The sequence below is a fragment of the Solanum verrucosum genome, unplaced genomic scaffold (genome assembly GCF_900185275.1).
Source record: "Solanum verrucosum unplaced genomic scaffold, falcon-dt-bn FXZP01000154.1, whole genome shotgun sequence".
NCBI classification, from domain to species: domain Eukaryota; kingdom Viridiplantae; phylum Streptophyta; class Magnoliopsida; order Solanales; family Solanaceae; genus Solanum; species Solanum verrucosum.
This window is the reverse complement of record NW_026020217.1, coordinates 73880-91771: the sequence shown is the minus strand read 5'-3', so window position 1 is coordinate 91771 and position 17892 is coordinate 73880. Positions and strand designations below refer to the sequence as shown.

The 17892-nt window shown below is 29.6% G+C and overlaps 1 protein-coding gene and 1 non-coding gene across 2 annotated transcripts; one reads left to right on the top strand and one right to left on the bottom strand.

Moving 5' to 3' along the window:
* Positions 1-3713: 3713 nt before the first annotated feature.
* TRNAN-GUU (transfer RNA asparagine (anticodon GUU)) lies at positions 3714-3787 on the bottom strand. Its single transcript has one exon. It is a non-coding gene; the product is annotated as a tRNA-Asn (tRNA).
* Positions 3788-15020: 11233 nt separating this feature from the next.
* On the top strand, positions 15021-17251 carry LOC125830820 (protein JINGUBANG-like). Its single transcript, XM_049509995.1, has 2 exons — positions 15021-15845; positions 16605-17251. The coding sequence occupies exons 1-2, from the start codon at positions 15070-15072 to the stop codon at positions 17122-17124; spliced, it is 1296 nt and encodes a 431-aa protein (XP_049365952.1). The 5' UTR covers positions 15021-15069; the 3' UTR covers positions 17125-17251.
* Positions 17252-17892: the final 641 nt, after the last annotated feature.

Below are 17892 nucleotides of genomic sequence, written 5' to 3'. Positions count from 1 at the left end.
TAGAATATCAAGTAAGTGTATTTATAAATCAATGAGAGATGAAATTAGGATTGTGTATTTGTCATGTAGTCATAACTAAGTAAGATCGCATATTAGTAACTTCTTTTGGTGTGTAGCATGCCAAAGGTAAGCTAATTTCGCATGAGTAGTTGACACCCTAAATAGATCAATATCACCACGCAACTTGATTCATCTACAAGTGTTTGCTTTACTAACTCTTATCTTTGATCCCAAATTAAATATTTTCAAGCAAGGTCAAGCTATTAGATAAGGGTTGATAGTCTTAAATCTCTGTTGTATAGTCCATTTTTCCATTTGTTACCCCTTTGGTCCAACAAGTAAGAATAAGGCGAGTTCTAACATTTGCAACCATTAAAAAAATAATACAAAGGGAAAAACAATACACGCATGTACTCTGTTCAAGAATTACTAAATATTAGGTCTACTTAGTTAAGTCTTCATATTTCCCCCAACCTTAGTTGTGGGTTTAGTTACTCATAATTGTACGATATTGTCACTCCCTGAACCTATACCCTGGACGTGGTAGGCACTAAGAACCATTGTTGGTCCCCAAGCTAACCTTTGGTCTGATTGACTAATTAGTGGAAGAGAGAATGTTGAGTCCATAGACGGGGTGTATATGACGGCTCAACTTAAGATAAGAAGTCTCACATCGACAAAACACAGAAGAGATGTTGGGTATATAAGTAAGCAGACTTTACCAACTAGTGACGCATTGTAAAGTCGTGAGGACCTAGGCCATTACAGATACAATCAATGATTAATCAATAATGCATAATCACACTTACAAGATGAATAGTAAAAACTCGAAATCTTGAATTATAACTCAAAGTCAAAAATCAAGAATCAAAAGTATGAATTCTCTCCATATTCAATAACGCAAACGAATTAAGGACTTGTTTTTCTTTTAGTCTCATGCCAGAAAACAAGCGTAAAATGTACAAGAAAATTTAGGAAAAATATTTACAGATCGCGGTTACCACTCGTAAACATCGGGCTTTTGGCATATCTCTGAATCTCATCTACGACTCATGAAAGTATTTACGGCTCGTGGTTGCTGATCGTAGAATTCAGGCTTTTCAGCATAGTCTCTGAAACTTCATCTATGAAATCATATACGACAGGGGCGTAGCTATAGCCACCCCAGGATGTCCAACTGGACACCCTTCGTCAAAAAATTATGTTGTATATATATGTCAAATTTTGCATTTAAAGGATATATAATTAAAGTTGGACACCTTTAACAAAAGTCATGCCTTTGGCAGAGTGGTAAATTTGTCTCCATCCAAGCTAAGAAGTTCTAGGTTCAGACTCCAAATAGCACAATTGTTTTATTTTGACAGTCACACACCATTATTCTTGGACACCCTTAATAAAATTTCTAGCTCCAAAAAGGTGATTGAACAGTTCTACTTTTCTACACTTAGCTACAGAATCCTATTTTACTAAAAAATCAACTATAAAACACATCAAATCTACTAAAAAGAAGCTAAAGAACTTACCCAAATCCTAAGTTTTAAGCATCAAAAGTATCGTAAAACCACAACACATCAATCATCAAAGAGATTAGTGATGGAACCGAGAAGTTCAAGAGAAAGTGAAAATAAAGAATATAATTTGTCGCCACTTTCTGGATACAAGGGAAGTGATATCATTTGGTAACACACAAACTCATGCAACCTACCGCTGCATACGAGCTCGGTAATGGAGGGGTTTATGAGCTGGAAGTAGGGACGACATTGAGGCGGAATGGAGAGGGTGAGGCGAGTTGAGTCTAATCCGCAAAACTTCTAACCCGCTCGGTCCCTCACTAAACCAACTTGAATCTGAACTACTATTTGCGCTCACCTCACCGGAACCTAAATTTGTATTCACCTCTGCTACATCACCTGAACCACTAGTAGTAGTACGATACTTATGGTTCTGAAAGATCCAAGCCCTTCCAAAAATTTTCTATAATCTCAACCTGCTCCGCCTTGTCCTCCATAAATTCGCTCCGCCCCATCCCCACATAAGTATTTTTTTTGTCTTTTGATTTATTTTACTATTAAATATTTATAAATTTACCATATATTAATTTGTACTTACACACATATAGACAAAAGAACTCGTCATGTGTTCATCATAATTGTTAAAAACATTTAAGCACGCATGCTCATACATGCTTATGCACAAATGTAGACATTAAGATGGACAAAATTAAACATTGACCATTTAATTAACCTATTTAAGCTACTGTTACTATCAATAAACTCTCACATCCCATATTTAAACATTTAGAGGAAACAAAGCAGGTAAATTATAGTTAATTAAAGACTTGTTCATCTATCAACCTGCCCCGCCCCACCCCGCATTAGTTTAGAAAAAAAAAATTAACCCCCACACATCCTCCTCGCACCCAGCTTAAACCCGCCTGCCCGCCCCACATAGCTTAAAACCCACCCTGCACAGCATCCGTCCGCCCTATTTTCATTCCTAGCTTGAAGGAATGTAAATTTGGAGTAATAATGAAAACATCATGCAAATCAACCAGTTTGGATCTAAAGCCAAACTTCATAGAGAGGTCTTATTTTTTTTTATTGACATATATAAATTGAATAACTATAGCATACTCGGTGTAATTTTATAAATGGGTATGAAGAGGGTAAGATGTACGTGAACTTTATGAAGTAAGAATATAAATTTTCAATGAAAAATATAATATAAAGTTAGAATAATAAAACTTGACTCTAAAATTTGAAAAGTTTATATCATTATATAAACTTTTCAAAATTTAGAGTCAGATTTTATTGTTCTAACTTCATATTATATACTTTTCATTAAAAATTTACATTGTTTACATTCTTACTTCATAAGTACGCATATATCCTACTTCTACGAACCTCATTTATTGGCTTACACTAAGTATGTTATAATTATTCAATTTATATATATTAATTAAAAAAAAATAAGATCTCTTTATAAAATTTTGCTTTAGGCCCCAAACGTGTAAAGACGGCACTGGGATTGACACTATATCTACATTGACAAGATGAGAGCTTCAAATTTTGACATTGATAGCAGCGTTCATAGTATATCTTTTGCACGAATTTGCGATCGTCCAATGATTGTAATTCACATTTGGTAATTCACAAATTAAACAATTGCCTTTACCTAAATTCATGCAAACAAATTTTGCAACGATATATTGTGGATACTGTAATTAGAGTCAAAATTTGAACCACTCAAAGTACTGTTGATGCAGATATAGTGTCATTCCATATTGATTGTGTTTTCCTCACCTACCACCCAAGCTATCCCCGCACTTCTAGTCTCCAGCCCCACCATCCCTTTTGTAGTATTTGTTTAGATTATATATAAATGTTTTTCAGAAAATACTTTTTACTTACCTATCGAACACAAGAAAATAATAAGTAAGAAACCCATGCACTTATTTTCCTACGAAATATTGAAGACATCTTCCTTTGAACTAAACACACCCTAAAAGGAAAACCTTATACCTTATGTTTTAGGACAACTCAATGAGAGTCGCCACAAAAAGTTGTCAGTGATAAATATATTTTGTTTTTAAGTGTACTATTTAATTAAAAATTAAACATGAAAATAAAATTTTAAATATTAGTCTAAAAAGAAATATTTGTGTAATCAGTTCATAAGATTGATATTAAAATTAATATTTAAAAAAATAATATCGCTAGAAGGAGGGGTTGAACCTCCGACCTTGTGGTTAACAGCCACACGCTCTAACCAACTGAGCTATTCCAGCTTGTTGATAAACTATTGTACTAAAGTTCTAGTAATCATTTTAGACTTCTAAAATTTCGAACAAAAACCATTTTTTTTTTTCCGCACCAGATATTTGCACCAACTCGATAAATACGCATCATGTGTCTTCACACATTATGTTATGACTAAAACATAATTAAGTAAAAAAAAATTAATTTATTACTTAACCATAATAATTAAGTATACCTAGTTTGGTATAATGAACATATTGATCGATTGCTAGTAAATTTTACCTTCTAAATTCTTCAGTACTCTTTTTTTTTTTGCGTTTTTATGTGGCACTAATAACTAATCCAAGACATAATTTAACATTTATGATCTACAGTACTTGTATTGATATAGTTGTATAAAATTAAATATTTTCTTGTACAAATCAATTATAGAACATGTGAGTTTTACCTTCTTTTTTTTAATGCAACCTTTAGGTATATACACCCTCGGTTTCTATTTATATATGTCACTATTTTAGGTTTTATGCTTTTTTTTTAAAAAAAATAGATAAGTTTATCATTGTACCCTTATTTAATATTCTCTGAAAGTCAAGTTTTCAATAAATGGACATGAATTAATTTATTTTGATTAGTTAATTTGACCAATGAACAAAAATAAATTATTTAGTTTTTCAGTGTTGGTCAAATTTATACTTTCAAAGCTAATAACTCTCAAGAGGAAAAATAGGAAGAATAATGTCATTTATGCATTGATTTTGTGAAATGACAAATTACTATTAATGAACATCTATTTTTTATAAGGACAATATATAAATAGGAACTGACGGAGTAATAAACTTTATTTTGGTAGTTGAATTGATAGGGAATTAGGGATCACATAATAGAATAGGTGACTTCTAGTTTGAAAAGAATTGATCAAGTAATTAAACACCTAGTACCCCACAAAACAAAGAAAAGATAAAAATGAAATAATTAAAAGGGACAATGTTAGACCATTAATTGACTTGTCCACTTAAATGCACTTATAATTCAACACTAATTAATGAGTAACCATACAACTGTCAAGTCCAAGCAAGAAATATAACACACCTGCATATATTCCAAATTTTGGACCCCATGAATATAAATGCAATAAGGAGAGGGAAAGAAAAAGATGAGACATGAAATATCAAAAGAAAAAAAAAAGATCACTTATTTAATTGTTTGAAAGATTGGAAAGTTGAAAATTTGACTTTTGAAGTTGTGATTTTTGAAATTTATTTTATTTGGAAAAAGTTTTAAAGTTTTATGAGTAAAAGTGAAATATGTATTAAAAAATAGTCAGACAAGTTTTTGAGAACTTGAAAATATAAAATTTGATCAAATTTAATAGTTAAATAGATATTTGAAAATAAATTTTAAAATTCGATCCAATATCTATGGCCAAATGTTAACTTTATGCCTAACATGATCTTAAACACAATAATTTTATCTAGAGAAATACAATAAAAATCATGTACGAAGCGAAAGATATTATCACAAAGTGAAAGTGTTGATCAAAAATATTGAATGATAGAGAATGTGTAGAGAATATATGACAATCGGCCTCATGATAATCTTAATAAGTAAAAAAAAAAGGACTAATTTTTAGATATTATGACTTAATCTGATATGTCCATCAAGTAACTAATTTAATGAATAAGATTTATTATTCACTAGTTACTAATTAGGGTTTACATTAGTTAAGCCACACATAAAATAATAGTAGAAAAATCTTACAAAAGAAATATTTTAAAAAAAAATTGATTAAGGAACAAATATTTGACATGATTAATTAATATAGAAGGTTCAGTATGAAAGAAGAAAAAAGTTGCATTATTATATTGTTGCTTTACAGCTTATGTTTCTTGGTGAGTTGTATATACATGAAAAAATGTTTAAAACTCAAAAGACTAATGACTTACTTTTAAAAAAAATTGTCTTCTCTTCTCCCCTTTGGTTTTTTCATGGAAAATAAAGTTTTGGTTGTTGAAAATTGGGAACTTTTTATCCTTTTATAAATATCTACAATTACAAAAAGTACACACTTAACAAATATCTAAGGAAAATTGGGCACTTTATCTAGTTTATTTTTTAATTTCTTATTAGAAACTTGTCAAGAAGTTAATTGGTTTGAATGAACAACAAAAGAAACATACAATTCAATAAGTCCTGAAAATTAAACATACCTAAAAAGTGTTCACTAAAATAATCAATAAAATAATATACTACCTCCGTTTCTATTATATGTCATCATTTTAGATTTTATGTCCCTTTAGAAATTATGTAAAGTTTATAATTGTACTCTTATTTAGTATTTTCTTGAAGTCACATTTTCAGTAAATGAACATAAATTAGTTTATTTTGATTAATTAAATTGGTCAATGAACATGAATTAATCATTTAGCTTTCCTATTTTGGTCAAATTCATACTTTTAACACTAATAACTCTCAAGGGTAAAATAGGAAGAATGATGTTATTTATGTATTGGTTTTGTGAAATGACAAATATTAAGGAACATCTATTTTTAATAAGGACGACATACAAAAGGGAACGGGAGAAGTAAAACGGAATAGATCCACTTCTGAATTATTGTTGATGTAATCATAAAAAGAGTCAATTTTTCAAGGAACGAATAAACTAGATTCAAAATGAAAATAGTTATAATCTTCTCCACTCCACCTAATCTGACAAAAGAACTCACGACAATTTCTTGAAAAATCTAAAATTAAATAAACATATAAAACGACTATTCAACATATACGCCATTACGATTAAAAACAATGCATCACAATTCACATGTCTAATAAGTATACACTATAGTTGTAATGTCAAATGTCATAATTTAAGAAATTTGTGTAACCATGTGGTCGACATGACTAATGAACCAGCACACTAGATGGCTCTTATGCCTGCTCACCAAGAAAAACGGTACTAATTAATTAATACTTATTACACCAATTAATACTAATTAATGTTTTGAATAGGATAATTAAACTGATTGGACTATGAAGAAGACATTTTTCCATCACAAAAAAAAAATGTAGTTGTTTTTTGGTCCCCATCACCCTCGATGCTAGTGGGCAACCCGAAAGTAATTAAGCATTTGGAAAATTAGAAAAAATCTGATTCATCAATTATTTGAACTTTTATCTTATTAGCGAAAATTTGATATTCTCTCTAGTAATTTCCTTTCTTATTTTCGTTTTCTCTACCTCCAATGTGATAATTTAAAAAAGGCTAGAGATTTTAGACCGGAAAGACTTGCACATACGTAATTGATTAGCTTAATTTTCAAAAAATATCTTGATAATATCGTATGTTTATACCTAACTAAACGATTATAAATCAAAGTGAAAATATATACTCACATAACCATGGCTAAGTATTAATATGAATAAGTTTTTACCATTTCTTTTAATTGAATTGTTACCACATGGCCTATTATTAGGTATCACAATATCACTTAACCACGTGACAAATTATTTGTATTATGTTAGGATGTATGTGTTTATTCGTTTAACTTTATATACATTAAAGTATTTATTTGTGTGTAAATCCAAAATTAGAGAACATAAATATCAGTTAAGATTAAATTAAAAATCCATATTTATGTATTACATCAAAATGAAATGAGTGAATACTTAATTAGTGATTCCATCAGGATTATTGTTAAGAGAAGTTATTCCAAATATTAAAAATTAATTATATAAAAAAAAATTAATATAATATAGAGCAACTTTCACATATAGCCAACAAAAAAATCATATTTGTATGTTATATCAAAGTTTGCATAATTGCGCTCCATAGCAAACATATATATGTATAATTCGCTATACATATACAATTGAAAGCTATGTCTATTTCGCTATACATATATACAAAAAGAAGCAATTGTATAATTTGTTGGCTCCTCTTCAGATTTGTATAATTTCGCTGGCAGGCCATTTGTATAAATTGTTGTCAGCCTCTCGTTTGTATAAATCGTTGACAAAAATATTTGTAAATCAAAAATCGCTCTCTCTTTCAATTTATACAAATATAAATTATACATTATATTTGTATAATATGTGTTTGTATAAAATGAGAAAGAGAGAAAGGCAAAAGAGAACTGGGCAGGGGAATATTTGTATTGTATAATTATAAGTGTATAAGACGAATATATATGTATTTGCATGTGTATATACAATTTTCTTTCACTTTATACAAACATAAATTATACATTATACAAACATAAATTTTACATTATATTGTATAATTTGTGTTTGTAGAAAACGAGAAAGAGAGAAAGGCAAAAGAGAACTGGGCAGGGGAATATTTTTATTGTATAATTATAAGTGTATAGGACGAATATATATGTATTTGCATGTGTATATACAATTTTCTCTCGCTTTATACAAACAGAAACACAATTTATACAATTTTGTTGTATAAAGCGAGAGAGGCGAGCACAGAGGGAGCGAGCGAGAAAGGGAGAGTGGCGAGCGAGAATTTGGAGGGAGAGAGGCGACTGGCAAACGTTTGCTACGGAGCGCAATTAAATCAAACAGTAGCTACTTCATTTATTTTAGATTATAAATTTGCCATTCTGTACAATTATTCTTATAATATATGCTAATGATATTATATAATGTTATTTTTTCGGTGAAGAAATATCAATCGACACGCCTTAGACAAGGATGACTCCGCTAGTATTGAGCATACTTAAGTACCACAGTCCACACAAAATAGTTGGTAAAGTGTCTTCCATGCATGGCTATCACAGATTATTTGTTTGGCACATGTCTAATAGTATAGTAACCCTAATAATTTTGAAATAAATAATTTGTTCAAATCAATTGTTTTTACGCCCTTCAATTTATTTAACGTTGACAACTGTATTGGAGGGTTATAACTTAGAATTAAGAAATTTATTTTATGAGAACTGTTAATTAATTAATTAATTAGATCCTAGCAGCATCTATATAATTAGTTTTCAAGCATCCAATAATATTTAAATATTTCTGTAACACTACACATTTTTTGTATTTTTAAGGCACCATGCTTCAGTTGAAAACTAAAGTTATGGAGGGATGAAGTGTTATTGGATGTTCGAGCATTTATTAATCTAGATCCGAATCACATTTTTTATATATGAATTTCTTTAAAAATTGGATATATTAGTTAAATAGCACCCATTGTTCAAAAGTCAAGTGGGTAGTCGGTACTGTTTAATCAGTAGCAAATATTTCTTGAAAAAAATTAGTATCCACGATCTTAAAATTCGGGATAGTAAAAAAAGAAACTTCAAACATAATTGAATCTTTGGGGATTGATATATACCGTACAAGAAATTACTATGTAATTAATTAGTATTGATATATAGTAGAAACAAAATAATGTAGTTAGTCTCTCTTTTCTAGAAGGCTTTAATTTCATAGTCAAAATATTAAGCTTCTACGAAAGTGGTATGTTAGAATATGGAATAATATACTCTCAAAATAAAATTAAAAAAGGCTTGTATTTCTGAAACGACAAGTGCATCATTTTCTTAGAAAAATAAAGTGTATGATCTACTCACTTATATATAAAGAGATATTTAGTAGTATAGATTTTTTCAAAAATAAATTAATAGTAATTAAATTAATATCAATACATTCAGAATTATTAAAGCCTAATTTAGCGATGAGAATTATATTATTATTATTATTGCTAAATCTTTTATTTGTTATAGTGTATTGATGAGGTTTTATCGATGATTGTCATTTCTAATTATTTGATGGGGTTGTTCCTCCCATAATCAATGATCTCGAGTTCGAGTTCTAGGTATGAAAAATCCTTATTAGAGAGTGATTCCCTTTGAATGGGGCCATACACAACACAAATTTAAAATAGTTGGGCGCCAATGCAGGTATCGACTACCGGACATCGGGGGAGAAATAAAAAAAAAGACCACATTATTTTGTCTCAAATATCATGGTAATAAAAGAGACATTTAGTGACAATAGATTTTCCCAAACAAATTAGCAATAATTGAGTTAATACCACTGCATTCTGAAGTTAAAGCCTTTAACGATATTTATATAAAATATTAATTATAAATATTCATATTTATTATATTTACTAAATATAATACAATGACATGAATTATATTATTATTATTATTATTATTATTATTATTATTATTATTATTATTATTATTATTACCGTTAAATTATTTATTGTAGTGTATTGATGAGGTTTTTCTCCTAATTAGGCTTAATCGATGGTTGTTATTTCTAATTATTTGACTTCTAAAGCCACCAAGAGCCATTTTTCATAAAAAGATGAAGTCATATATATCAAAAATCTCCAATTATATCACTAGAAGAAAAAGTTGAAAAGGAAAGGCAAATTCTTTTTTGTTTTTCCTATATATTAGTATTACTTCTTTCTGTTTTTTGGGTTTTCACCTGGTATCCAAAGTTCACATTAGAACTTGTTGGGTATATAGCAAGAGTTAATGGAAAATGGAGGGCAGATGAAAAGAGAGGAACTTGAAAAGTCCTCTTATGCTTTAGTAAAAAGGCATTTCTCTCTCATTGGTGGTGAAAAGAAAATAGAAGAGTTTAAATAGAGAAACACTTCTATTACTTGTTAAAAGGGTTGGAAAGAGGGACCCCTTGCGCCGTCGTCGTCTTCGGCTTTGAAAAATGATCGAGAGATTATTTTTTAGACAAAGTTTTTTTTTAATTATTTATTTAATTAATTAAATTAAATTAAATGGCCAAAACATTTCAATTAATTAGTTATTAACCGAAACATTCCGACCCGACTCGGATCCGCGCGCGACCCGTTTTATTTGAACTTTCCCATTTTATTTAAATTTCTCGCCATTGGAAATGACTGTTTTGAAAGGTTGCAACTTTCAGGAACAACCATGACCGTTTGAAAGGTTGTAAACTTTTATTAATGGTCGTGTGAATTCTGAAAGGTTGCAACCTTTTGGAATTAGTTCCTCTTGGCAATAAATACCAGTTATTCTTTAGAATTTTTTACTTAAAAAAATTTCTGGTTTCTTCTTTTTCTTCTGCACAAATATTTTTTGTGTACTTTACTGTCGTTGAGTGGCTCGCTGACACTAGTGTTTTGGGTATCAATACACTGGTGATTGAGATCATTCTATCCTGGGAGGATATATTTCAAATCAAACATCGGATACTAGAGGGGAATAATTTCCTTAAGAAGACACTGTGCATTCAGTGGGCTTGATTTTTTTCCGTTCTGTCTTTTACAAATTCTGGTATGTTTTACAGATTTTAGTTTTTGTGAATTAATTTATGTTCTTCTGTTCTTACTGGATCATTAATCTTTGGTAACTTCGTGTTTCTGCAAAGTTTGTTGAAATCAGTAATTCTGTTTTAAACACAGATTGGCAACAATCTAACTTTGACTAAATCTGAATCGCGCATTGCAAGTGCTCATTTGGGGTGATACTTCCAATAGGATTTTCTCCATATCCAGGACTCGAACTAGAGATCTCTGGTTAAGGATGAAACAGCCTCATCCCTACACCACAATCCATATTGATTAGTACTACTTTTTAATTCAACTCATCTGTCCTATCATGAATTTTTCTTATCCAAAGTTAGTTCTTTTACATTTTTCTATTTGTCATTTTCTATATATCTCTTTTTGTGCTAAGATAAAGGGGACCATTCTACTTTACTTACCATACCTATATAATGCCCCCTACTTTTTGATGATTCATAATTACTTTTTTTTTTAGCTAATTCGAAAATAATCCAAAATAATAAACTTAGACAAAGTAAGACCTATATATAATAGCTAGTGATAATAAGATGTTTATGGTTGGTATAAGTGATATAACCTCACTACTAATGCACTAAAGAAAGAACATACGCCCTTGATCTTGCACAAAATCAGAGGAGATTCATTTAGCTCGTTTGATCATAAATTTTGAGAGTAGATTTTTTAAAAATAAAATAAAAATATTATTTATCCATGAATTTCGATCAATTTTTAAAAAATTATCTTCAAAAAATTTTTAAAATAAAATATATATATCCAAATACTATTTTTTAACACAATTTCAATAGTTCAATTTTTTTCAAGATGCGTCTAAATCTATATGTGATCAAACGCTAGCTTAGTTGAAACTTGGAAAGCGGTCAAGAGTAGACTCAAGACTATAGTTCACAGAGTTAAATATTTATCCATCGATTGTATTAAAGAATTTATACAATCAAATTACTTAAAGATCAACTAGAATTATGATCACTAGGCTAGATCGAGTAAAGTTGCATGGTCTAATAAGAGGAAGATACTCCATATTTTAGGCAATTATGTCTTGTATTCTACTATATTATAAAAGAGAGTTTAGGCCCAAGTATAATATATAATATTCAAGATTGGGACTTTCTTGAATATTATATATTATATTTATTATATAGTAGAACTTGGGCATAAACTCCTTTTTAAAATAATATAGATATCACAAATGGAAAAAGTCTCAATCAAGGAAGCAACATATATCATTTACAAATGACTTAAAAAGTTTTAAAATATTTAAAAGCTATATAATTAAATAGGTTGACTCTCAGAATTCTATCAGACATATATTGGGACAGAAAAAATAACACATATCATTTTAATATTACCAAAAAAGTATTATAAATAATAATAATTAACAACTTAAAATATCTGAAAGACATTTTAAAAGGGTTAATTTTGTAATTTTATCCATATCACATAAATTAGGACAAAGTGACCAGTAATGTACATTATTTCAAAGTTACATAAAAATATTATAAATCACAATAATTAATAACTTCAAACATTTTTTTAAAAAAATGAAAATTTAGATGACTCTCCAAATTTCATTTGTGTCACATAAATTGAGACAACAAAAATAACATATATTGGGTCCATTTTAATTTATTTGTCTTATATTTTTTATATTTAAAAATTGCGTAAAAATACTATAAATCATAATAATTGACAACATAAAATATGTTTTGAAAAAAAATACAAAAATTTCCACTGATTCTTGAAGTGAATCTATCGTAAAAATACTATAAATCATGATAATTGACAACATAAAATATTTCAAAAATGTTGTATGTGAGTAGTTTTATTATGCCTTAAATAGCGTCAAAGAAAGTACAGGTTTGTGATAAAAAAACTTATTCTTTATCCACGCAAACAATCGCTTCAAAAACTCAGTTATTAGCCCCAAAATATATCATTTATATTATTGGGCTCGTGCATAGCACGGGCAACATTATCTAGTTATTATAATAAGAGGAAGATACTCCATATTTTAGGCAATTATGTCTTGTATTATTATTGATTAACTACCATCTAAATCGTTAAGCAGAAATCTCTAACCATTTGAAAAAGACAAAAGATATGTTTTTTTAATAAGATAATTTGAAAAAAAGCAAAAGATATGTTTTTTTAATAAGATATGAATAAGTACGAAAAGTTTAAGAAGTGTTGCAGAAATTAAGAAAGTTTATTTTGATTAGTAGAACTTCAAGTGATTGTCCTGGTACTAATAGCAAGTGTTGGCAAACTTTTGGGAGATCAACAAAAAATATTTTTAATAAAAAAAAACGATATTTAATTAAGCTTATAGCCTAATCAAATTAATTTTCATAATTTAACTTATTTACATATTCGACATATCCCAAAGGACTTACAAACCAAGTGATTAGTATTAGTCAAAATCATTCAAAAGTCATGATAGTTATTTTTAGGTTGACCAAATTTTAATTATTTTACCTTGAATATTTTTTCTGATTTTCAAAATATCCTTTTCAAAATAAAATTTCTAACATTCTATTTGTTCTATATGTTCATCCTTTTTTCTTATAAAAATATTTTCAAAATTTATATTTTTTTTGCAAAAAAAATATATTTCATATATTTTATCAAATGAACAACTTATAAGTGCTATTTATTATCAATTTAAATAGGTTTATCCAAATACATAGCTATTTATTTATAAAATTAATTTCAATATTTAAAAGTGTCTATCAACCCGTACTATTTATCAACTACTACATGTTTACCATCAACCAACTCAAACAGGCTCAAAGTGTTTGTTTAAAAAAGTTTGGGATATTTAGCCCCAAGCTTTTAAGCAAAAATAAGTTTTTTTAATAATAATACAAGTTTTTTTTTAAGCTGAAAAAAGTTGTTTCCAACTAAAAACAAGAGCACATAAATAGTTTCAATTTTTTTCTAGATAAATTGATACTCTAATATTAACAAAAAAATGCTTGTCGAATTAATTAGTTGGACACAAATAACTCCAAAAGTATATTTGTTTTTTTTTAAAAAAATAAATTGATTTAAGAAATCCTATAAAATATGCTATAAGGTCAAAGTTTAAGTGGTAGTCCTTTCAACAAACAATCACAATACTACACCAAAAAAATGTTGAACTTTGATTCAAGACCAGTCCCTCTTGGTCCTACATGTACCCTTTGGTCACTATCTTAATAGTTCCTATACATTTTAATATAATATATAGAAAGATATTTGAATGGACATCAAAATTTAATAGAAAAACTTTTTTTAAAAAAATAACGTCATTTTAATTATAGATATTTATACGATTATAAATCATTTCTTTTCAGAGGTGTGTATCAGTCGCCGAGTCGGTTTGGTTTGGTTTTGAAGTTTATCAGTTATCGATTTGTCGACATGTTGAATCGCTATAGAATCATTAAGATATTGACTCATCAGTTATTGATTTATCGGTTATTGATCATTATCGGTTTAACCGATAAGATTTGATTAAAAAAATCATGAAAAATCACTTAGAATCTAGGCGATAAACTAAATGAACCATGAACGGATGAAAACTTAATACAGACCAACAAAGAGAAAGTACATAACATCAGTTGAGATTGTGTTCCCCTTTCTAAGAGCTCCCACCTTTTTGTTGGTGACTAAAACTCACAACATTAGTGTTGAAATAAAGTACTATTTCATTCTGAACCAGATGTTTTTGGTTCAAGTCCGCATAGGTACAAAATCGTCTTTGTAATGGAGGAGTTTACCCCCTAATGTAGGATTTCCCGACACGTATTCAAATTTAGTCAGGTTTCAACGTGGATATTGGCGTGAAACCAAAATAAAATTGTTTTATTTTTTGTTTGCTAATGTGCGCTACTATTCTACTAAAACACGCTTTCACACCATATCTTTGATATTCTTTATAAAAACAGCAAACAAAAAACAAAGCAAGATTCATTCATCTCTAAATTTGAACTGTTTCTAACCATTTTTTTCAAGCAAAAAATGGGCAAAATCCCATGTCCATTGCCCTTCCAATCTAAGCAAAAATCAATAAATTCTGATCAATTTCATCCAATTTACTCAGATTTATCTTCATCTTCATCATTATCACTATCCAGATCATCTTCTTCCCTTTACTCACAGCCAAGTTTACCATCAGTTCCTTCTTTAACTCCACTTTCAACTCATTCAGAACTTTTATCAAACACCTTCTGTGCATCCACTTTTACTGGCCTTTCCTCCTCCGTTTTCTGCCTATCACTCGCCGGAAAACACCTCTACACCGGAACTTCCAATGGCGAAATCCTTCTACGGAACAAAGACCCTTTAAACCAAGAAAAAAATCATTCAATAGTAGTAGCTCAAAAACAGAGTAAGAGCTCTGTTAAATCCATAGTCATTTTTGGGGATAAACTCTTCACTGCTCACCAAGACCATAAAATTCGTGTCTGGAAAATCGACAACCACGATGATGACATTGAAGCATCGAATCAAAATTATTACAGGTGCATTGCTACTCTACCGACGCTGAATGATCGGTGTATGAGATTATTCAGCGCGAAAAACTACGTTGAAGTTCGTAGACACAAGAAATGTACATGGGTTCATCATGTTGACACAGTTTCTGCTCTAGCTATATCGTCAGATAATTCTCTGCTTTACTCTGCTTCGTGGGATAGAACTTTCAAAATCTGGAGAATTTCGGATTTCAAATGCCTTGAATCAGTTTGGAATGCTCACGACGACGCCATTAACGCCATAGCTTTGTCGAAAAATGGGTATGTATGAATGGAGTAAAATTCGTAATTCGCCATTTTTGAACTCCTTTGGAAAATAGTTATTGTCATGGAGTTTTTCATGGTGAACTCGAGAACATTATCATTAAGTTTCACTTGTGAAATTTGAAACTCTCCATACGATAATTACTATTTTTCAAGGATCGAATCGAAAATCTCACCATTATAATTAGAAACTCCATGATAATTACTTGTCCTAATTTATGTCGCACAGTTGAAATTTCGAAAGCCGGCCAAGTTTTCTTTGATAGTACTTTCCTTATGTCTCTTTTAAATATATTTTAATTTGCTAATTATTGTGTACAGTACTTTTTCACTTAATTTTCAAATATATAGAAATTTTATTTCAAAAAACTTAAAGCTTTTGTGTCTGAAACTCTGAATTCACGCCAAAGTTTAGAAGTTTGAATCTCAAAATTTCAACGGTGGCACATAATTGGAATAGAGTGAGTACTATTTTTTTCAAAATCGAATCGGAGAGTAGCCAGTAGGTGTTATTTATGAACGGGTTGCCTCAAACTTGGAATCAAAACGAGTCGTGATTCAATTAAGCTCAAAGTTTGTATGGATCGAAATGGATTAGGTCAAAATGGATCAAAATAACCACTGTTCAAACCTATTTTCGATTCAATAGTTAGATTGATCATTTGAGCCTAACCTGTTTGATCAAGTCAACAAAAGAATCGTAATCCAATCGAACGTGTACTGATAAAAACCAAAATTGTTGATTTTTCTCTGTAGGTATGTTTACACAGGTTCAGCAGACATGAAGATCAAAATATGGAAGAAAGAACAAGGGGAGAAGAGCATACACACTCTTATAGCAACATTAGAAAAACACAAATCATCTGTAAATGCTTTAGCTCTAAGCACAGATGATTCAGTTTTGTATTCAGGTGCTTGTGATAGATCCATTATTGTATGGGAAAAAGATAGTGGTGGTGACAAAATGGTGGTGAGTGGAGCTTTAAGAGGACATACTAAGGCCATTTTGTGTTTATGTGTGGTGGATGATTTGGTGGTCAGTGGATCAGCAGATAAAACAGTGAGAATATGGAAGAAAGGAATTGGAAAAAGTTATTCATGTTTGGCTGTTTTGGAAGGGCATAATGGTCCAGTAAAATGTTTAACCGCGAGTTTAGATAATAGTAATAGTAATAGTAATAGTAATAGTAATGATTTTGGTTGTGGAAATTCTTATGTGGTGTATAGTGGTAGTTTGGATTGTGATATTAAGGTTTGGAAAATTTGGGTTCCATGACTATAGACTATAGAGTTTTTGTGATATCTTTGTCTCTTGTTTAGAGACTTATAGTCATACTAATATTTTGCTTTTTTTGTGCATAGAAATGAGAAATCTTCATTTTACCTAAGTTTTCTGAAAAAAATATGGTGAATGGATCAATCAAAAGTACTACTACTTGCCTTTTTTCTATGCCTTACATACCTACTTAACTAGTTTGTGTTATTTGGTGATTTTGTCGATCGACTAGTCTAAAAAGAGTGATTCAATTGATACACATTTGAAGTGAAAGGAGGGTGTGCTAAACCTATTTGATGATAGAGATGACCTATTTTGGTATTAGTTAGTACTAATTATTGTATAACTTATCCTAGGGTTAGTAACCAAATAAGGATTAAAACAATACTAAAGTTTTGTCTTAGAACTATTTATGTTTGTCCAGCATACCAAACCTTTTTTTCAGCCTCACATATCTACTTAACTCTAGTTTGTGTACTATTGATAGATTTGTCATTCGACTAATTTAAAAGAGTGCTTAAATTGATACAAAGATGTATTTGAAGTGATCCAAGGCTGGGTGTGCGCTATATCTAATTGGCTAGTGAAGATAATTTATCTCGGGATTAATAATCAGACTAGGGTTAAGACATTACTAAATTTCTATTAGAGAACTATCAATGTTTGTCCAGCATACCAAACTATTTTCTGCTCTTAACTAATTGGGATAAATATAAGTTCAAATAGTTTCACAATTGAAGTATTTAGTTGAACTTCAATTATATGTCA

What these genes read in the sequence shown, in the direction of transcription:
- LOC125830820 (XM_049509995.1), top strand. Translation starts at nt 15,070, where the DNA reads ATGGGCAAAATCCCATGTCCATTGCCCTTCCAATCTAAGCAAAAATCA. An exon ending in ATAGCTTTGTCGAAAAATGG is followed by an intron (nt 15,846 to 16,604) that starts GTATGTATGAAT and finishes TTTTCTCTGTAG; the next exon opens with GTATGTTTACACAGGTTCAG.